Here is a 22863-nt window from a genome sequence, read left to right on the forward strand (position 1 = left end):
GATGAGTGACTGAAGTCAATGCTGAAGATAAGGGTCGTGGGGTTTGGGTGGAGGAGAAAATGACCTCAGCTGGAGGAGCTCCGTTTCCCTGGGTGACCCTCTCAGATGCAAGTCTTCATTTGGCTCAGTTATATATATATACACTGCTCAAAAAAATAAAGGGAACACTAAAATAACACATCCTCGATCTGAATGAATAAAATATTCTTATTAAATACTTTGTTCTTCACATAGTTGAATGTGCTGACAACAAAATCACACAAAAATTATCAATGGAAATCAAATTTATTAACCCATGGAGGTCTGGATTTGGAGTCACCCTCAAACTTAAAGTGGAAAAACACACTACAGGCAGATCCAACTTTGATGTAATGTCCTTAAAACAAGTCAAAATGAGTCTCTGTAAAGCGCTGCGGAATATGAGTGCGCTATATAAGTAACTGCCAATAATAATAATAATAATAAATGCAGATGTGAAGTCAGCCCACCCACTAGAACCTGGACTGTTATACCCCATTCACACCGCAGAAATAACCCAGTATTGACTCGATATATTGCCAGGTTGACACGGGTCGCTGTGCGCTGTGAAAGGGACACTCCAGAAATCCCAGGTTGCCTGACCCGGTAATTTAACATGGGTTATAAGAAGGGTTAGGTGCAGTGTGAACGGGTTACCCGTGTCGATGCCACCCAGAACCCGTTCACTGCATAGGGAGAGGCGGCGCAGAGATGATGTCATCTCCAAGCGCTGGCTCCGTTCTCGTTCTAGGGTCCAATGCCAGGTCCCACTCACATTATACCTGCGGACAGGCTACTACCATGGGAATATCGAGCTCGCACTGCTTAACCTGCGTATAAGAATCAAGACGCATTGCAGATAAAAACAACAGTATAACAGTAAAAATGATCTTTAAATATGAAATCCCCCCGGGGCTAACAGACGTGCCGAAACTGTGTTCCTGTGTGATCAAAATATAGAAATAAATGTAACTTTTATTAAAAATAAAAATAAGTTATTGCTTCAATGTATCAAAAATTTCCAGTAAAGCTGAAAGATGCTCGGCTAATTCATTTGTTCAAGAGCTCAGGGAAAGGGATTCGGTCTCTAGGTCGACAGTAACTAGGTTGACTACTATTGGTCGACAGTAACTAGGTCGACAGGGTTTCTAGGTCGACATGTTCTAGGTCGACAGGGCAAAAGGTCAACATGACTTTTTCCCGATTTTTTTTTTTCTTTTTTTTTTTCTTTTTTTTACTTTTTCATACTTAACGATCCACGTAGACTACAATTGGGAACGGTATGAAGTGAGCCATGTGAGGGGACATGGTGCACTAATTGGGGTTCCCGGTCACTACGAAGAAAACAACACAAAAAAACCATAAAAAACTCATGTCGACCTTTTGACCTGTCGACCTATACCATGTCGACCTAAAGAACTTGTCTACCTAGTTACTGTCGACCAATAGTGGTCGACCTAGACACCGTCGACCTAGTTACTATCTATCTTCCATACCACACCCCAGGGAAATGTGTACCCAGCTGTACCTCAGTCATCCCTTACCCGGTAAGACATAACGGGCCAGTCTCTCTGCACATATGTCAGCATTCTAGCCAACTCCTGATACGTCAGATCATCAGATCCCGCCCACCTCAGTAATGCGACGTAAATCACACCAATAGATTGCAAGCTTGCGAGCCGTGCCCACTCACATCTATGGGGGTCATTCAGAGCTGATCGCTGCTGTGCAGTTTTCGCACAGCAGGCGATCAGGTCATAACTGCGCATACACCACAATGCGCCGGCGCGTCGGACAACTACAAAGGGCATCGCCGGGATGGTGCGGAAAATCCGTTCGCACGGGCGTTCGCAAGGTGATTGACAGGAAGAAGGCGTTTGTGGGTGGCAACTGACTGTTTACTGGGAGTGTCAGGAAAAACGCAGGCGTGTCCAAGTGTTTTCAGGGCGGATGTGTGACGTCGGCTCCGGCCCCGATCAGCCAGCTCTCATTGCACTGTAGGAATACACTGCACACAGTGGATTTTAGCAGTTCGGCGTACACATAGGATCGCACACTTGCACGGCGAATATACACTCCCCCTGTGGGCGGCGACTATCTGAATGCAGGACAGCAAAATCGCAGCCCGCAAGGAGAAGCACCCCCCCCCCCTCCCCCGGGAGTCTGGGTGTACTCCTAGAAATTTGGGAGTTTGCATTACACCATTGAGCCTATTTATCAAAAAAAGTTAACAATTCCCCTAAACATTATTATTCCTTATCGTCACTATGCGCAGCGTTTCAGGAACTGGTTTCGGGGGGAATTAATCATTGCTCCTTATCCGGGACAGCTGATCCTTACTTTCTGATCTGTGCGTATGTTTAAACGGCAAACTGCTTGATAAACAGGCCTCAATCTGATTCACTATTTCACACCGTGCCACGACTGGATCACTTCTGCTAGTGGCCCCTGTAACAGTCCGCTGAGCTAGGCAGGCCCGGTCTGGGTAATGGGATATGGACAGGCCTCAGTAGCTAACCATGGCCCTCATTCCGAGTTGATCGGTCGCAAGGCGAATTTAGCAGAGTTACACACGCTAAGCCGCCGCCTACTGGGAGTGAATCTTAGCTTCTTAAAATTGCGACCGATGTATTCGCAATAATGCGATTACTAACTACTTAGCAGTTTCAGAGTAGCTCCAGACTTACTCTGCCTGTGCGATCAGTTCAGTGCTTGTCGTTCCTGGTTGACGTCACAAACACACCCAGCGTTCGCCCAGGCACTCCCACCGTTTCTCCGGCCACTCCTGCGTTTTTCCCGGAAACGGTAGCGTTTTCAGCCACACGCCCCTGAAACGCCGTGTTTCCGCCCAGTAACACCCATTTCCTGTCAATCACATTACGATCGCCGGAGCGAAGAAAAAGCCGTGAGTAAAAATACTTTCTTCATAGTAAAGTTACTTGGCGCAGTCGCAGTGCGAACATTGCGCATGCGTACTAAGCGGATTTTCACTGCGATGCGATGAAAAATACCGAGCGAACAACTCGGAATGAGGGCCCATGTGTGTAGTATCCTCAGTGTACTTATGCTGGAATATTTTACTCTGTTTCACCACAAATTCTTGGAAGACTGCTCAGATTAATTCTTACAGCCGCCAGAAAACAAAGACTAAATAGCAATCTCAGTGATGTTATCTGGGGTCTGACATGACAAGAGAGGAACTTTACACCACATCTGCAGAGTTGTTGGGAGTTCCTGGGCAAAATAATGTAACTTGGCCACAGGAAAATGCCGCAATCTCAGCTGGATTTGTCAGATAGTTACACACAGATGCTGAGCGAAGATTAGAGCGACAGCTCACGTGCCCAGCTATCTCCTGCTCTAATATCTCACAACCTAGGGAATGGCGCTGTCCTGCTAGATGAGGGTGGAATATTAATTAAATAAAAATGATAATAATTGATCATTACTATATGGCTGCAATAATCATTTAAAGTCATGAAAACTATTTGGAGAAAGCCTGTTACTATAGTTCTTATACTGGGCCCTGAGACCCTTGGATTAAAAGAGACGTCCCCACATAGTAAATCTGTAATACTCCGTCACTTCAGGAGTCACTCACAGAACCTCTCTAATGGGACTTCCCCTGCCAGGATCTTATTTAATAAAAAATTAAAAGATGATTATTAATTATTCATAATAATAATTATAATATTTTATTGATGTTGCACCCTTACAAACTGACTCATTTACATAATTACATAGAGAAAAAATAGGGGAGAATACACTGATCTATATAATATACTGCATTCACGGATCACCTAGAACCAGTGACAGCGCTGTGACTTGAGACAATTACCCCTGGTACACACACACTGGCATTTTATCTGTGTTTTAAAAAGTTTGTTCAAACGATCATGAAACCACAAATACAGTAATTAAACCTTAAATGTAAACTATCGAAGTTAAATATTTGCGTTGTATTAGCGATAAAATGAACGCAAGTAGGCATGAGATCACAGGGTCCTATTTATCAACGAGTGTTAAAACTTGTCGTGAATGATAAAACTCGTTGCGTATGATAAATGGTTCTCCAGCCAATCAGCTCCCAACTGTCATTTTTCAAACACAGGACAGGAGCTGAACACATGACAGTTGGGAGCTGATTGGCTGAAGCACCATTTATCATACGCAACGAGTTTTATTATTCACAACGAGTTTTATCACTCATTGATAAATGAGCCACTTAGTCCGATTCTACTGTGCAATTTAACACTACAATTTGTTATCGTGGTTAACATTTAGGGGGGGTATTTATCAAAGAGTGGAGAGAGATAAATTGGAGAGAAAAAATTCACTAACCAATCAACTTCTAACTCTAAAGACTTAGGGCGGGATGTATTAAGATACATCTCCATCCAGGACTTAGTAAATAGACTCCTGTGTTTGAAAAATGACAGCTAGGAGCTGATTGGGTAGTGCCTTATATTTCTCTCCATGCTTTGATAAATACTAGAGATGAGCGGGTTCGGATTTACTCGGTTCTTAACGCCAGAATTAACGTAAGTTCGGAATTATCCAGATTTTTCTTATTGGCTATCCAAAGCATGTGACATCCGAGAACCAATAAGATGCCGTTTTGAGATCCGGGTAAATCCGAGTAAATCGTAACCTGCACATCTCTAATAAATACCCCCTTACATTTAAAACAACATTTAAGTTATTACATGTTTAGAACTACAATAAACGCTAAAGATGAAGTCTATTATTCCACCCCACATAACAGGCCATAAACTACACAACACATTTTATATGCTCTTGTTGTGTCCCAACACAATAAAACTAAATAAAAAGTCCCCGCCACGTGTTCCTCAGTCTCAATCATCGAGACTAAAATAGAAAGAAAACATATTTTGTGGCCACACACTGTGACAAGAGGGAAATATAAAGATCTAATGAGGGCCAAGAGGCACAGCTGTTGCTGGTAATAATGAATGTTTCAACAAAGGCCATCACAAAGCTCTGATCTAACCCCTCTACTGTCCCTAACCACAGATCCCCCTACCCACACCCCATAGAACGGACTGGGTACACACTACTCAGTAATCGCCCGAAATCCAGACATATAATGGTGCTATGCCCAAGAATGTACTGTACCCCCTAGCGTCCAGTCAGATTCAAGCTGATTTCTCTAGCACAGTACAAGACATGAAAGGGACCATCCGATTGGCTGATATAGGATACAGAACATTTGTCCGCAAACTGTAGCGCCATGTTATCAAATAAGCCCCCCAACGTATCATCCCATTTCTAGCGCTCCCTGTTGGTCACTGTGCTAAAACACAAGTTGCTTGTAGCTTTCTGTACAAACAAGCCCTGCTCTTGACACACTTCCTATCAAGATATTAATCTGACGTTGATTGATAGAACTGTGTTGCAATAGCGGCTGTAAATTATTCAGGGAACGCACGTTCCCTGTGACACCCCCAAAGGGGATGTCCTTCAGATTTGGGAAAATTATCCTGTACATTTATTTTTCTGACTAAGGTTCAAACTGTGTGAAAATGACACAATGCAGTGTTTACACAGACCGGGCGCATTACGCGGAGACAGGGAGCGCTGCGGTTATCCGGTGCATGCTGGGAGAGGCTCGTAACTCTAGTCATCAAGCAAAGCGCTGGGACAGACAAGTAAGGGCCTTTCCTCTGGGACGTCAGGGTGCCGATTCCACCAGCGGTCATGTACAAACACCACTAAGCCACAAATATGCCTATAGAGAAACATATGTGTCAGGCCAGGAAATAAGTTTTATTTTATTATTGCTAGAAATCGACCATGACGCAAGACGGGTGCACGGTACATGACATTTATAACCACTAGTGGCACAGAGACAAATAGCCTTTAAATGGGGGATATTCAGTCATGAGATACAGGGCTTCTGTGCTTTTCAGCTATGTCAGTACATCATCAGGTGGTTTGTTTGTGTTTTTATTTTATTTTTTTGTTGCCCTGGGATAACACACACACAGCTGGATATAACTGTATGCAACGGATGTATATCTGGGGGTACACTTAGTAAAAGTCGATTTGGTTTGTTTTTGTCCGATTTCAGATCGATGTTAAATCGATTTTAAAGAAAGATCGAATTTTTATTTATTTAATTTTTCTTCGAATTTAGATTGATGTTAAATCGATGTTGGGCTTTCAGGGTTAAAACACACATTTACTAACATTTAAAAACTAATATAAAAATTCATCTGCTAGTAAATGTGTGTTTTAACCCTGGAAGCCCAATATCGATTAAAACTAATTTAACATTGATCTAAAATCGAAGAAAATAAAAAATAAAAAAATTGACCTTTAGTAAATATACCACCTGGTCACTCACAGCAAGAAATAAACAGTGCTGCCTGATTATATAAATAAATGGCTGAAAAGCCAGATTGATTAACCAATGCATATAGTAAAAGTTACAGGAAGGTGTATACATGACATTCAGGTGACTATTTTATTACTCCTCGTGCTGGCTGCCCAGTGCCTCCGTCAAGCAAAGACACTGGGGGTCATTCCGAGTTGATCGCTCGCTAGCTAGTTTTAGCAGCCGTGCAAACGCTATGCCGCCGCCCACTGGGGAGTGTATTTTAGCTCAGCAGAAGTGAGAACGCTTGTGCAGCCGAGCTCTGCAAAAACAGTTTGTGCAGTTGCTGAGTAGCTCTGAACCTACTCAGCGCTTGCCATCACTTCAGCCTATTCCTGTCCGGATTTGACGTCATACACCCGCCCAGCGACCGCCCAGCCACGCCTGCGTTTTTTCAGACACGCCTGCGTTTTTGCAAACACTCCCTGAAAACGGCCAGTTGACACCCAGAAACGCCCCCTTCCTGTAAATCTTCTTGCGGCCGTCAGTGCGAAGGAAAACTTCGCTACAACCTGTGCACAACCACAACGGGCTTTGTACCCGTACGACGCGCGTGCGCATTGTGGACCATACGCATGCGCAGAAATGCAGATTTTTTAGCCTGATCGCCGCACTGCGAACAACGGCAGCTAGCGATCAACTCGGAATGACCCCCACTATGCGACAAATAACTTTAGTAATTTCCATGCTCACCCCATAAGAGGTGCGAACGAAAATTAGCAAACATTTGCATCCATGGCCTGACACATCACTTAGAATTGAATTGCCCCCCTTAGTTCTTGTATCTATTTCATACACCCTTTGCACAAAGGCCCTCATTCCGAGTTGTTCGCTCGCTAGCTGCTTTTAGCAGCCGTGCAAACCCTAAGCCGCCGCCCTCTGGGAGTGTATCTTAGCTTATCAGAAGTGTGAACGAAAGGATCGCAGCGCAGCTACAAAAAATATTTCGAGCAGGTTCTGAGTAGCTCCAGACCTACTCCTAGCTAGCGATCACTTCAGACTGTTTAGTTCCTGTTTTGACGTCACGAACACGCCCTGCGTTCGGCCAGCCACGCCTGCATTTCCCCCGGCACGCCTGCGTTTGTATCTGACACGCCTGCGTTTTTACATACACTCCCCGAAAACGGTCAGTTACCACCCAGAAACACCCATTTCCTGTCAATCACTCTGCGGCCAGCAGTGCGATTGAAAAGCGTCGCTAGACCTTGTGTGAAACAGCATTGTTTGTTGTGAAAGTACGTCGTGCGTGCGCATTGCGTCCCATACGCATGCGCAGAAGTGCCACTTTTTAGCCTGATCGCTGCGCTGCGAACGTCAGCTAGCGATCAACTCGGATTGAACCCCAAAGTCAAACACCCACATTCCCACATATATTTTCTTCTTTTTCTTGTAAATTCATCATGTAGCGATGTTTATGTTTCATTTAAAATGAGCCATTTGGAAACGTCCAGCGCAATTGGCAAAGAGTTAATATAAAGTGCAGGAGTCTGGAAATGAATCCAAAACCTCCTGACAGGCGGCTGCTCCCCCAGATTCCTCCGAGTAATGCAAAGAAGGGTCTGTTTCCATAACCCACAGATCAGGCAGATTCATTTACAATTTCCACTGATTCCTCACCACCGACTGTTTGGGCTCAAAAACCCCCAACATGAATTTGAGTCACTGGGCAATAAATGGACGAGTAAAGTACAACAGCAACATCCAGAACATCTTGTAAGAGCCTCATTATTGTGCTACAAACACATCTGACAAAGATCTGGGAATCTCCACTGCGCTGAAAATAACCATTTGTAGAAATTGCTCCCAGACGTTCCTCTTTCAGCGCTGCCATACGCTGATATTAAGATGTATGACTGTAGCCTGTCACCCCAAATTTCCTGCATACCTCTACTCCTGGGAGGCGTTCCCTAAGAGGGGAATTGGGACAAAACATTCTGTACTGCCATAGAGCTAGTGCAATGTTCGATGGTGCAACGGACGTGTAACCGATGGTGCGACTTAAGTAAGGCCGGTGGGCGTCTCTGTACGAATCTCATCGGCTGCAGAATTAGCATGAATTCACAGCTGTGCTGCGCAAAAAAGACGCATCCGCAGCTGCATTAGAGTTCACCCCGAATCAGGCCCGGAATTCCCTCCAAAGGATTTAAATTACAGTTAAAATTGTTTATCTCTAGTTTAATATGAATGCGCAAAAAATCACACACAAATTAAAGGGGACATGGATTGTGTGAGTTTTCTACACTTACGGTACATAAAAAAAATGAATATAGAAATACAGATGTTACAAAAGTAAAATGTTACACGTCCATAGGGTTCAGAAAGTCAATTATCGACCGATGTGCGTCCAATGTCTGTGTCTTCATGAAATCCCGGCGGCTGCGACACTGGCATATTTTCGCACAGGCACTGCGTACTAAATCGCAGCCACAACAACATTTGCGTAATCTATGAATCAGGCCCAAATTTCATTGCAATGGTTAGAGCACGGAAATGCCTCCAGGCGGCATTTTCATCAATCGCTTGACATTACCCTTAGGACAATTGTACAACAATTTTTTAGATCAACCCACTAGGGGGGTCATTCCGAGTTGTTCGCTCGCTAGCAGATTTTAGCAGCATTGCACACGCTAGGCCGCCGCCCTCTGGGAGTTTATCTTAGCATAGCAGAATTGCGAACGAAAGATTAACAGAATTGCGAATAGAAAATTCTTAGCAGTTTCTGAGTAGCTCGAGACTTACTCCTACACTGCGATCAGTTCAGCCCGTTTCGTTCCTGGTTTGACGTCACAAACACGCCCTGCGTTCGGCCAGCCACTCCCCCGTTTTTCCAGACACTCCCGTGTTTTATCCTGGCACGCCTGCGTTTTCCCGCACACTCCCAGAAAACGGTCATTTTCCGCCCAGAAACACCCACTTCCTGTCAATCACACTCCGATCACTTCAACGATGAAAATTCTTCGTTCGGACGTGAGTAAATCTACTAAGTTTTGTGCTAAAATACTTACCCATGCGCATGCGCATTTTTGCCTTAATCGCTCCGTTGCAAAAATCGGCAACGAGCGATCAGCTCGGAATGACCCCCTATATGCAGTGATCTTCTGGTCGCCCCCTGCAGGAGAGACAGTTTAGCACTCATTGGGTGGAATTCAAATGTTTGAAAAGTCGGTTGGGTGTCTGTCTATTAGATAGGAAAAAACAGACACCCAACTGACTTTTCAAACATTTGAATCTCCCCCAATGGGCGGTATTCAAATGATACATCACGCCCAAGCTCCTTTCTAAAGTGATCACCGTTATCGCGCATATTGCGCCTATAGTTATCAGGTTTAGCTGCGTAAAGGATTGGGCGCCCTCGCTACCCCGGGGAAAGCGAGCTGAAATGATTATACCAATCCCATCAGCAGAAACAGAGCGGCTGGGGAAGGGGGTGAAAAGAATTGAATACCGCCCCATGTATGCAAAAAAAAAAAAAAAAAAAAAAGGTAATCGTTTCACTCTAATCAGAAGAATCTGGCCGGTCTGCTCCAGAATTTAATTTAATTCTGACTCTTAAAAAAATAAATAAAAGAAATGCAACCAAAGGAATTTCCTATCTGGACAACGAGATCGATATAAATATATAAGGCAGCACGGTGGCGTAGTGGTTAGCAGAACTCCAAAACCCATATTGGCAATGGTTCATTGGCTTCTGACAAAAAAATAAAGCTAGTGTATGTACACGTGGTAGGGAATATAGATTGTAAGCTCCAATGTGACAGAGACTGGTATGAGTGACTGAGGTGGGCGCAAATCCCGCCACCACTATGATTCTGTACACAGTGGTTCTGCAAAATGATGCTAAAATTGCAGCCGCAGGTATTTGTACAGGAAAACCCACTGGTGGGGTTTCTAATCTGCCACCACTGATCATCTGAGCAGGTTGGAACTAAGGGGGACACTTAGCAGTGATAAGAACGGAGAAGTGAGCCAGTGGAGAAGTTGCACATGGCAACCAATCAGCACTGAAGTAACATCTATAATTTGCATACTATACAATTATACAGAGCTGCTGATTGGTTGATGGGACAACTTCTCCACTGGCTCACTTCTCCGCTCTTATCACTGCTTAGTAAATGTACCCCAAAGACACCAGAGCCTTTACTATTACGTACGAAAACGCAGTCGCAAGCTGAGACAGGCCCCCGAAACAGGCGCAACATGCCTGCATTTCATTCGCCGCCCCACTATTACCTCCCACAAACGCTCACTGTCAATCACTCTGCACCTAAATCCTCACTGCGAAAGCCATCTATAATTACACTTGGCGCGGGCGCAGTGCGACTCTGACGCATTCGCGCAGTACAAAATAAAAAGCTCTGAAATCCGCAAACATCGGCACTGCATCCACCTCTGAATCCAGTCGCTCTGTAAGTGCTGCGGAATATGTATGCGCTGTACAAGTAACTGTTTTTAATGTAAAATCTGAAATAACCCTATGCAAGCGGCCCAGGGGCTATTGGTAGCCCGTACAACCCCAGCGCACTCAGCGAAGTTGGCTGCGCGCGGTTTCCTGACTCTCCCTGATCTCCGCACAGAGGGGGACGTGGGAAATCCAGCAGCTGTGAGCTCGCAGCGGCACTGCAGCGTCTGTGACTCATTAGTGCGCCGGGGACAGAGGACGTGGGAAAACAAACTCGCTCCTTGTGAAAAACATTTATCTGCCTCCCAGAAAATGTTTTATTGGCTAAAAGTGGAGCCGGAATTCACTCATCTGAAACCTTCAAATCCGCAACCCGACTATAAAACAACAGAATAGAAATGTATAGTCGTGTCAAGTATCACCATACACAGATACACTTCTCCCTGGGTTTCATGAGACGTAATAACAATTCCTATCCAGGGGCTTCGGCTGCTGGGAGTTAATGCACGCTATGGCCGGTGCTCTGAGATTGGGCAGGTCTGGCATAAGATGGCGTAAAATGCAGCGGAGTATGGTGGCGCTATAAAACGTTAATAACCATACTGGGTTCTGGTGACGTCAGCTGAATACAAGCAATGGTTAATTGTTAAGGCAGAGGTTCCCAAACGCGGTCCTCAAGGCACCCCAACGGTCCAGGTTTTAAATGTATCCATGCTTGGCCACAGGTGACCTAGGGGTCTATTCATGAAGCAGTGAAAACTGTGAAGTGAGCCAGTGGAGAAGTTGCCCATGGCAACCAATCAGCATTGACGTAACATTTATGATTTGCCTACTATACAATTGTACGGAGCAGCTGATTGGTTGCCGTGGGCAACTTCTCCACGGGCTCACTTCTCCGCTCTTTTCACTGCTTCATGAATAGCCTCTTAATCAGCACCTCAGCCAATTCGATTTAATCATCTGTGCTGAGCCATGGATATACCTAAATCCTGGACTTTTGGGGTGCCTTGAGGACCGCGTTTGGGAACCTCTGCGTTAAGGACTTTCTATAGACCTCTGCAGCCTCCCGTTCATTATGCTTTAATGAGTCCCAAACACCTGTGGTGCCTTATCTCTTTCTCTGATGGGGAAGAGTGAGAGGTGTACAGGTGGCCACCCATAAACACCTCTCTGTGTAAGCACAGCAATAAAGACCATTGTTCCCAGAGGATGCACCTTGTAAGCTGCGCTGATAAGGAGGTCTCGGCCTGTCCTCCGGTCACAGAGCAGGGATCAGGGTGACAGAGGTGCCACATCCTGACTGCGCTCCCTGACCTTTCCCGTGAAACTAGCGCCGTCACCATTTAAAGTACGCCCATCCCCTTTGCACAGTGGATGCATTTTGTGGGCTTAACCACTATTCTTGAGAATGCTTCCTATCCTTTACTACAGGGGTGGGAAACCTGCGGCACTCCAGCTGTTGTAAAACTACACATCCCAGCATGCCCTGCAACAGTTTTAGCATGGCCAAATAGCAAAACTGTAGCAGGGCATGCTGGTATGTGTAGTTCAACAACATCTGGAGAGCCAAAGGTTCCCCACCCGTGCTTTACTAGGAGCCAGTGAGGAATGAGGCATTGTATGCCTCAGTGAAGTCACCAGCCGGTCATTTAACGTCACCATCATCAACACTGGGACAAAATCTGGTCGCAGCTTGATTTGCCCACAATCTGCAGCTTGCGACCTAATCAGCCCATTACTTTCCCAGCCGCAGCCTCAAAGTGACCCCATTCAAGTGCCCAAAACTGGGACTGTCCTAGATATGGCAGTTTAACCTTAGAATACAGATGTAACCCAGTTGACTGTCCATGACGTTCCCTCTATTGACTGGGGGTGTCGCTTTGCCCTAACGCAGAACTTGCACGCCCGACGGGCACTGTACCTGTTATTTTGTGGTGTCTGTGCTTTTGCCACTTGCCAGCACACATAGGTACAGCCGCTGTCTGCCTTTACACTTCACCGTCGCTCACGTCTCCCAGAGATCGCCCCAATAGCAGGAAGTTTGCTTGGTCTATAAAAGCTGATGCTTTTGTTGCCTTTCTACTTGCACAAGCAATTAAGGGGTTATACGATCCCATTCCTATTAATGGTCGTCACCTCAGCCTTTACAATCCTGACCAGCAGATTCCACATATGGGGTCCCTATACCTTACATGCTGGGTTCCCATAATCCGCTGCAAATTATTTTTATGACCATTTCAGATGCTGCTGGTGGAAAAACAAGCAAACACTGAACTTGTTGCTAACTCTGTGGTTTTCAGTTGTGACCACGATGACGGCATGCAGCCACCAGCATCCAGGGCAATTACTGAGCGTGGAAAGAAGCAAAGCCTTGTGGCCGCAGCACAATAATAGTGCTGGTTGTATTGAACTTCAATAGCCGATGAGGGAGCAGGGAACTCCGAAATGCTGCCAGGGAGGAATTCAATTGTTTTTGGGATGCCCATTACTAACAGGAACTATTCAATTGTTTCTGTCTATGGGCACAAGTGTAATGTCAAATAGTATAGCACCGTACATTGGTAAAGTGCTGTATATTTGCAAGTCGGATATACATATCTCATAACCAATTACTCTAGTCTAGGCCTGGCCAGCTGTTGTGAAACTACAAGTCCCAGCATGCCCTGCCATAGTTTTGCTAAAAGGGAGTGCTAAAACTGTGGCGGGGCATGCTGGGCTGTGTAGTTTCACCACAGCTGGAGAGCCGCAGGTTGGCCAGGTCTGCGTCTAGTCCAAAATGGCTAAACGTGTTACTGGGATAAACCTTTGTTGACCCTTCATGAACTCTTCACGTTAATGAATATTTGCTCCGTACAGCACATGCCAACTGGTTGCTCTCGCCACTATTGTGGTAACCAAGGCGTGTGGTCAGGGAGGTGGGGGATAATGGAGGGCGCCTCCACTTACCCCCTGGCGTTTACTTGCAGTGAACGTGAGTAGACAGAGCAGGTAGCATCCAATAGAGGGCGCCACTACTCCCGGCAGCAGACACAAGCGAGTAGGGGTTAAATGATCCAATAGATTCCAAACACATTTTCTGTGCTTCAGACAGCATTAGAAAAGCACTGGTTAATGCATGATTTTTGATGCCAGAAGGTTAGGGCTTTATGCGACCAGTGGCTGGTGAGCATGCTGAGAGTTGTAGTTCACCAGCAGCTGTAAATAGTCACCTTGCACATCTCATACACTGTGGAGGATACAGCCTATGATATCACTGTACCTACAGAAAGCTCATGGCTAATATTCTCTGTGATTGTCTACAATTCCCAGTCCCCCAGGTCACTCCTTATATAACACTGATACACACAGGCTGTTACGTATTCATATAACAGTTCAATAAATGATAACAAACAAACATTGTCTGGGATTTAAATAAAGGCACAACGAGCAGCAGTACGGAGTGCGCTACTACTACTGACCCCGCCATCTGCAGAGGCTGCCCGCTTACTGTCTGCACTGCACTTACACAAGTTGTGTTATATACAGTACTATATACTGGGCTGCTCTGCTGTCTATAAACATAGCATTATATACAGTACTATATACTGGGCTGCTCCGCTGACTATAAACATAGCATTATATACAGTACTATATACTGGGCTGCTCCGCTGACTATAAACATAGCATTATATACAGTACTATATACTGGGCTGCTCCGCTGTCTATACACATAGCATTATATACAGTACTATATACTGGGCTGCTCCGCTGTCTATAAACATAGCATTATATACAGTACTATATACTGGGCTGCTCCGCTGACTATAAACATAGCATTATATACAGTACTATATACTGGGCTGCTCCGCTGACTATAAACATAGCATTATATACAGTACTATATACTGGGCTGCTCCGCTGTCTATACACATAGCATTATATACAGTACTATATACTGGGCTGCTCCGCTGTCTATAAACATAGCATTATATACAGTACTATATACTGGGCTGCTCCGCTGTCTATACACATAGCATTACATACAGTACTATACACTGTTCTGCCCTGCTGTCTATAAACATAACATTATATACAGTACTATATACTGGGCTGCTCCGCTGTCTATACACATAGCATTATATACAGTACTATATACTGGGCTGCCCTGTGCTGTCTAAGAATTGACAACGGCATCATTACAAATTACCAGCTACCTCTGGGGCAAGGATTTTCCCTTGTTGCCATGTATGTGGCTAGGAAGCCGGTGTGGCTAGGAACCTGGGGTTATATTTACTAAAGGTCGATTTTGTTTGTTTTTGTTCGATGTTAGATCGATTTTTAAATTGATGTTGGGCTTCCCGGGTTAAAGCACACATTTACCAGCAGATTATTTTTTTATATAAATTTTTTAATGTTAGTAAAGGTGTGTTTTAACCCTGAAAGCCCAACATCGATTAAAATCGATTTAAAATTGATCTAACAAAACAAAAACAAAATTGACCTTTAGTAAATATACCTCCCTGTGTGGCTCGGAAGCCGATGTGGCTAGGAACCTGCGGCCTATTTCAGACCTGATCGTAGATGTGCTAAATTTAGCACATCTACGATCAGGCACACTGACATGCGGGGGGACGCCCAGCACAGGGCTAGTCCGCCCCGGCCCGATTGCCCCGCACAAGTACAAAAGCATCGCACAGCGGCAATGCTTTTGTACTGGAAGTGTAGCTTCCTGCCAGCGCAGCTCCTGCGCACTGGCAGGCGCTACTTGTCGCTGTAAGGGTCGCAACGGTTGCATGTGACGTCACGCAGCCGCCATGGCCCGCCCCCCCCCCCCCCCAACGGTCCGGGCACTCCTGCATTGCCCGGACTGCGCACCCTAAACGGCGGCCAAATGCCGCCGGCCCGCCCCCTTCCTCCCTCCCGGCGACTGCCCCTGCCTGTCAATCAGGCAGAGGCGATCGCAGGGCTAAGATAGCCGTCGGCTGTCTGGCATGCGCTGGTGCCGCGCAGTTCAAACCTGACCGCTGCTGTGCGAAAACGCACAGCAGCGATCAGGTGTGAATTAGCCCCCTGGTGTGGTTTGGAAGGCGGAGTGGCTAGGAAGTGGTATGGATAGGAAGCCGGCTTGTGGTTGCCCAGTTGCTGCAAATCCGCTCTCACGGCAATTCATGTTACTTAATATTGTGTCTTTTCTATCATTCATAGCAAAACACATGGAAAATGCTGGTGAGGACGCATCACGGACTACTCTACTATAAAGTTGCAGCGGGCAATCTGTGGCCACTGGCGTGCGCAGCACATTTTATTAGGGGGTGCACCGTCAAAGGGGTGTGTCTAGCACTGCCTTTTGGGCGTGTCTAGAACCATCTACTGATGGTCAACGCATATAAAATATCCACCTTTGTACCAATCCTAATAAAGCAGATACATTGTCAGATGTTGTGGTGTGCACCAAACAAACACCCCTGATGGCACTCACTGCAATTACACTGCTCATCCTCAGCCTGGCTTGGCTCCCCCTCTCTTTCCCCTGCAAACTGCAGCAGCTTACTTACAAGTCAGTCACTGACACTGATAGTCGCAGACTAGTATTGCTGCTGCTGCTGCTGAAAAAAACGAGTGACGTGTCAATGCTGCTGCCGACCGCCTGCCAGTATTGAATTTGTCTTCCTAAGAGGAACGCTGGCTGCATGCTGCTCCTCATCAGTGGCTGGCGTTGGCATAGCATAGAAGGAGAGAGGTGGGCATGTGGCGGGTGTGACGGGTGGGCATGCGAGCAGCATGACGTAATCACGTCACATCATACTGTTTTTGGACATGGAGCTGGGAATTTGAATGCCGGTGTCAATGGCACCCTTGATTGACCCAGGCGTCCGGTCAGTAATGCAGTCCTGACAGGGTGCAACGCAGAGGGGACAGTAATCAGCCTGCTCGGCGATCGCTGCATCAGGCATGTGAGATCGGGGTGCGCACACCTATGTCTGTGGCCCTTGGGCTTCTGTGAAACTACAATTCCCAGCATGACAGATACATCTGACTAACAAGTGTCCATCTGCTATATATATATATATATATATAAATCCTGCTCACAATAATTGTAAAACACGCCCTGAGCTGACGGCACAGGTGAATCCCCCCTGTAGTGCGGACCAGGACCTGCCCTGCCTGCACCTTTCCAAAGCCGACGCTGAGAAGTATTTTGGATTTTCAGATTTTTCTGTGTTTTGGAATATTTACATCCTGTAATGAGATATCTTGGGGATGGGAACCAAGTCTAACACGAAATGCATGTACGGCTCATATACACCTTATACACACAGCCTGATATTTGTAATAATTTCAGCATGAAGCAGTGTGTATACACTGAGACATAGAGAGTGAAGGCGTCTCTCAGTCACACTCACAAATGTTTGAATTTTTGGATATTGGATATTTGGATATGGGAGACTCAACCTGTATATACAGAGAGAGATTTATAATCAGATGATTGACAAGGTAGGTGTCCCGGGCAATTACAGACTTCACGACACCTGGTGACATATTCTCCATCTCAAATGCTAAATGCTCCAAACACTGAAAGAGTTAAAGACTCTGTGCTAACCGCTGCCTGTCGTGTATAACGCTGCAATCCTGACTGTTTCTGCACAGGGCTATTATACAACCATTAGTTACCAATTAATAGGAGAGGACACTCTGAATACATATTTGTGATCAGTGTAATGTGCTCTTGCATGCTGAAAACCAATTGTAGATAATTGATTAGGTGCTGCAGAACCTTTGTCCTAGCTGCTGCAGAACCTCTTAGAACAAATATTTTCATCGCGGTTAAGGGAATTTAGAAATATGTAACCGTTCACTGTGCTGTATATGGCGCAGCAAGCAGGTACCCCTGATACTCCCAACAATATCGGACTGGTCGTGATCATAGCCCGTGATTCTACTCGACACATACAGTAGTAACCGGTCTAATGCACCTTCATAATAGGCAATGGGTAGCAGCTGCCCACTGTCACTTACACATCGGCCCATTCTCACTCTAACGACATCAAACCTTCAATTTTCTAAGTTAATATTTAATGTCTGGATCATCGCTTCATATTGGCTTTCTACATAATCATCTGCCAGTCTACCTCTTCTTCTTCTCTTCTTCTCCTCTATAGGTCCCAGCCCTGTGCGGCAGGTGTATTAAGCCTGGAGAAGTGATAAAGCAGTGATAAGCGCAAGGTGATAACGCACCAGCCAATCAGCTCCTAACTGTCATTTTTCAAACCGTAATGATTGGCTGGTGAGTTATCACCTTCTACATATCACTGCTTTATCACTTCTCCAGGCTTAATACATCTGCCCCTGTATATTTTATACAACGACCCATCATGACTAATCCCTATCTTATCCAGCAAAATGTCCCTACTTTTATCCAGTGACAGACATACAAGACTACTTCTCCCAAACACCATCTCACCTGCAGAACTCACAACCACAACACATCACTCAGCCAACTTCCAATCCATTGAATGTTCTGTTCAGAGAAATATATCCCCACCGTCCGTATCTCAGAATACGTTATACAGAGGATACAAGACTTCTATCACCCACAAAAGTACCACCAAATGCAAAGCCCAATAGTGCAATCTCGCTAATTACAAACGCAATGCAACCAAGTTCCAACAACACTTATATTTTCCCTAGGAACACCCCACTGATGCCCTTGAGCTCGTTACCCCATTATCTCTGTAGGCTGGTGGAATATTTCCATGGGCAACCACCCTAAAAACCATTAGAATGAGCACAGACTTATAGGCTATTGCACCAGCCAATCAGCTCCTAACTGTCATTTTCAAACACAGGGGCAGATTTATTAAGCTCAGTGAAGTGATAAAGTGGAAGATAATAAAGCATCGGCCAATCAGATCCTAACTGCCATGTCACAGGCTGGGTTTGAAAAATGACAGTTAGGAGCTGACTGGCCGGAGCTTTATCACCTTCCAATTTATCACTTCACCGAGTTTAATAAATCTGCCCCACAGTCTGTAACATGACGGTTAGGAGCTGATTGGCTGGTGCAATTTATCACTCACATTGAAATGTATCACTCATTGATAAATGAGCCCATTAGTTTAGTAACTCACCTTTAGGTTTTTGGAGTTGCCCCTGCTGGGCTCGCAGCTTGGCCCGGTCCCCTGCACCACACTGTCCAGCACCGACACCTCTCCGCGGTCCCGGCTCTCGAAGCAGCCTCTACGCGCCCCGCGGATCTCTTTGCCCACATCCTGCAGCCCATAGGCGCAGAGCGCAGCCTCCCGCTGGCCCTCGAACACCCCGAATATCCGCCCCGGCTCCGCGTAGACAGACAGCAGGCGCCCGTAGAGCGTGCCCGCCGGCCCCTGGCAGCGCAGCCCCAGCTGGATGTAGGACTCTGTGATCTTGCGCACCTCCCCCCGCGGATCCGCTCTCAGGCAGAAGCGTGCCAGGACGCTGCTGGGCCGGCTCTCCTTCCCCGCGGGGGCGGGCTCCATGTTCATGGCCAGATAGCCGAAGCCGCCCTGCTGGAAGGCCCGCACGAAGACCAGGCGGTGGCGGTTCTTGTCGCCCTGCTTCACCTTGAAGATGTTGTCCTCCGAGGGGCTAATGTCGAAAGTGAAGAGCCGGGAGGGGTGGCTGGCGTTCAGGGCCCGGATGGAGATCTCCGGGGTGTTCTCGAAGCGGTGGTCCGCCACGCTCTGGTTCCAGGAGAAGAACTGGCTGCCGTAGCCGGTGTATGTGGCCCCTACCAGGAGCCTGGTGTCCCCTTGTTGGCCCCTGATCAGCAGCCCCACGGTGGAGGCGTTGGGGTGATTGGCCGCAATGTTCAGCATGCTGGGCACCACGTTGCGCGGGGGAAAGGGCACTGCGCGGAGCGAGATGTTCCGCGGGGCGCGGAGCTCGCACAGCCCCTGGTAGACGGAGCCGCAGGTCAGCAGCAGCCCCTGCTCCGCGTCCAGCTCCAGGATCTTGTTGTAGTTAGGGGTCGGTGCCCGGGGGAACTCGCAGGAGGACTCCGGGATCTGCGGGGCATGGCACAGCGGGGAGTCCGGCACCGGTCCGGTCACCTCCTCCTGCTCCGGGCTCAGGTCTCCTGCCCGCAGTTGGTACAGCCGGTTCACCGCCGCCAGGTACACCCGCTGCCCGGCTCCGTCCAGGGCGAAGTTGTTAGTGGGGTGCCCGGACTGGAAGCTGGTGAGCAGCCTCAGCCCAGAAGCCGAGGAGAGGAGGAGGAGAAGCAGCAGCTGGCAGAGCCCGACAGCCGGTGCCATGGCTGGGCATGAGGGTCAGCTCTTCCTCCCAGAGCTCTGCGGCATGGCATCAGCTGGTGCCCTGTCTCCCACTCCCCGGGATATGTATCACACAGTGCGCTGTCTATCGCCAAACTGATGCTGCTGTCTCTCTACTGCCCCCTCCTCACCCTCCCCTGACCCTCCCCCTGCTCCCTACTGCCCTCCCCCTGCTCCCTACTACCCTCCTCCTGGAGTGGATAGAAGTTACTGTCAGCTCACACTGTGCTACATGTATCATTCTCACTCATCACCCTGCACCCTGCCTGTCTCATTATTCCCTTATCCCTGTCCTTCTCCTCACTCTCATACTCCCTGATCCCTCTCTCTCACTTCCCTACTGTCTCTGACTTCCCTTAGCCCCCTCTCTCTCACCCCTCTCCTATTAACTCTCACCGCTCTCTCCCCTTTCCCACCCTCTCTCTCGCTCCAGCTTCTGTCTCTCTCACCTTATCCCCCCTCTCACTTCTTTCTCTCTCTCTCCAGCTTCTGTCTGTCCCCCTCCTCTCTCTCTCTCTCTCTCTCTCTTTCTCTCCTGTCTCTCTTCTTCCCTCCTCTCTCACTTCCAGCTCCTCTCCCCCAGTCTCTGTCTCCCCTCAGCCTTTGTCATGTGAATATGATTAGGTGCTGGAGATTTTTTCGGTTTGTTTGCAAAAGCTGCGGAAATAAACTTTTCCACGCCATAGAGAAAAGATGATGAATGGGACATATAGTACATTGGGACAGGGGAGGAAGGGGTGCTTGCAGCGTCTATAGAGGGGAGGAAGGGGTGATTGCAGTGTCTATAGAGGGGAGGAAGGGGTTCTTGCAGCATCTATAGAGGGGAGGAAGGGGTGCTTGCAGCGTCTATAGAGGGGAGGAAGGGGTTCTTGCAGCATCTATAGAGGGGAGGAAGGGGTTCTTGCAGCATCTATAGAGGGGAGGAAGGGGTGCTTGCAGCGTCTATAGAGGGGAGGAAGGGGTGATTGCAGTGTCTATAGAGGGGAGGAAGGGGTGCTTGCAGCGTCTATAGAGGGGAGGAAGGGGTGGTTGCAGTGTCTATAGAGGGGAGGAAGGGGTGCTTCGTCTATAGAGGGGAGGAAGGGGTGCTTGCAGCATCTATAGAGGTGAGGAAGGGGTGCTTGCAGCGTCTATAGAGGGAAGGAAGGGGTGCTTGCAGCATCTATAGAGGTGAGGAAGGGGTGCTTGCAGTGTCTATAGAGGGGAGGAAGGGGTGCTTGCAGCATCTATAGTGTGGAAGGGGTGCTTGCAGCATCTATAGAGGGGAGGAAGGGGTGCCTGCAGTGTCTATAGAGGGGAAGAAGGGGTGCTTGCAGCATCCATAGAGGGGAGGAAGGGGTGCTTGCAGTGTCAATAGAGGGGAGGAAGGGGTGCTTGCAGCGTCTATAGAGGGGAGGAAGGGGTGCTTTCAACATCTATAAGAGGGGAGGAAAGGGTGCTTGCAGTGTCTATAGAGGGGAGGAAGGGGTGCTTTCAACATCTATAAGAGGGGAGGAAGGGGTGCTTGCAGTGTCTATAGAGGGGAGGAAGGGGTGCTTGCAGCATCTATAGAGGGGAGGAAGGGGTGCTTGCAGCATCTATAGAGGTGAAAAAGGGGTGCTTGCAGCATCCAAAGAGGGGAGGAAGGGGTGCTTGCAGTGTCTATAGAGGGGAGGAAGGGGTGCTTGCAGTGTCTATAGAGGGGAGGAAGGGGTGCTTGCAGCGTCTATAGAGGGGAGGAAGGGGTGCTTGCAGCATCTATAGAGGGGAGGAAGGGGTGCTTGCAGCGTCTATAGAGGGGAGGAAGGAGTGCTTCCTGTGTCTAAACAGGGGAGGAAGGGGTGCTTGCAGCATCTATAGAGGGGAAGAAGGGGTGCTTGCAGTGTCTATAGAGGGGAGGAAGGGGTGCTTTCAACATCTATAAGAGGGGAGGAAAGGGTGCTTGCAGTGTCTATAGAGGGGAGAAAGGGGTGCTTTCAACATCTATAAGAGGGGAGGAAGGGGTGCTTGCAGTGTCTATAGAGGGGAGGAAGGGGTGCTTTCAACATCTTTAAGAGGGGAGGAAGGTGTGCTTGCAGCATCTATAGAGGGGAGGAAGGGGTGCTTGCAGCATCTATAGAGGGGAAGAAGGGGTACTTGCAGCATCCATAGAGGGGAGGAAGGGGTGCTTGCAGTGTCTATAGAGGGGAGGAAGGGGTGCTTGCAGCGTCTATAGAGGGGAGGAAGGGGGGCTTGCAGTGTCTATAGAGGGGAGGAAGGGGTGCTTGCAGCGTCTATAGAGGGGAGGAAGGGGTGCTTTCAACATCTATAAGAGGGGAGGAAAGGGTGCTTCCAGTGTTTATAGACGGGAGGAAGGGGTGCTTTCAAAATCTATAAGATGGGAGGAAAGGGTGCTTGCAGTGTCTATAGAGGGGTGGAAGGGGTGCTTTCAACATCTATAAGAGGGGAGGAAGGGGTGCTTGCAGTGTCTATAGAGGGGAAGAAGGGGTGCTTGCAGAATCTATAGAGGGGAGGAAGAGGTGCTTGCGGCATCTATAGAGGGGAGGAAGGGGTGCTTTGCGGCATCTAAAGAGGGGAAGAAGGGGTGCTTGCAGCATCCATAGAGGGGAGGAAGGGGTGCTTGCAGTGTCTATAGAGGGGAGGAAGGGGTGCTTGCAGTGTCTATAGAGGGGAGGAAGGGGTGCTTGCAGTGTCTATAGAGGGGAGGAAGGGGTGCTTTCAACATCTATAAGAGGGGAGGAAGGGGTGCTTGCAGTGTCTATAGAGGGGAAGAAGGGGTG

General features: G+C 47.6%; 1 protein-coding gene across 1 annotated transcript in view; it reads right to left on the reverse strand.

Annotated features, from left to right (window-relative positions):
* The window catches only part of PLXND1 (plexin D1), a 199299-nt gene extending 179077 nt beyond the window's left edge, over positions 1-20222 (reverse strand). The window contains exon 1 of the mRNA XM_063941225.1: positions 18923-20222. Within this exon, the coding sequence (XP_063797295.1) occupies positions 18923-20086 (1164 nt within the window). The 5' untranslated portion in view covers positions 20087-20222. The remainder of the gene's footprint in view (positions 1-18922) is intronic.
* Between the last annotated feature and the right edge of the window lie 2641 nt (positions 20223-22863).

The sequence above is a fragment of the Pseudophryne corroboree genome, chromosome 9 (assembly GCF_028390025.1).
Source record: "Pseudophryne corroboree isolate aPseCor3 chromosome 9, aPseCor3.hap2, whole genome shotgun sequence".
In the NCBI taxonomy this organism is placed as follows: Eukaryota; Metazoa; Chordata; class Amphibia; order Anura; family Myobatrachidae; genus Pseudophryne; species Pseudophryne corroboree.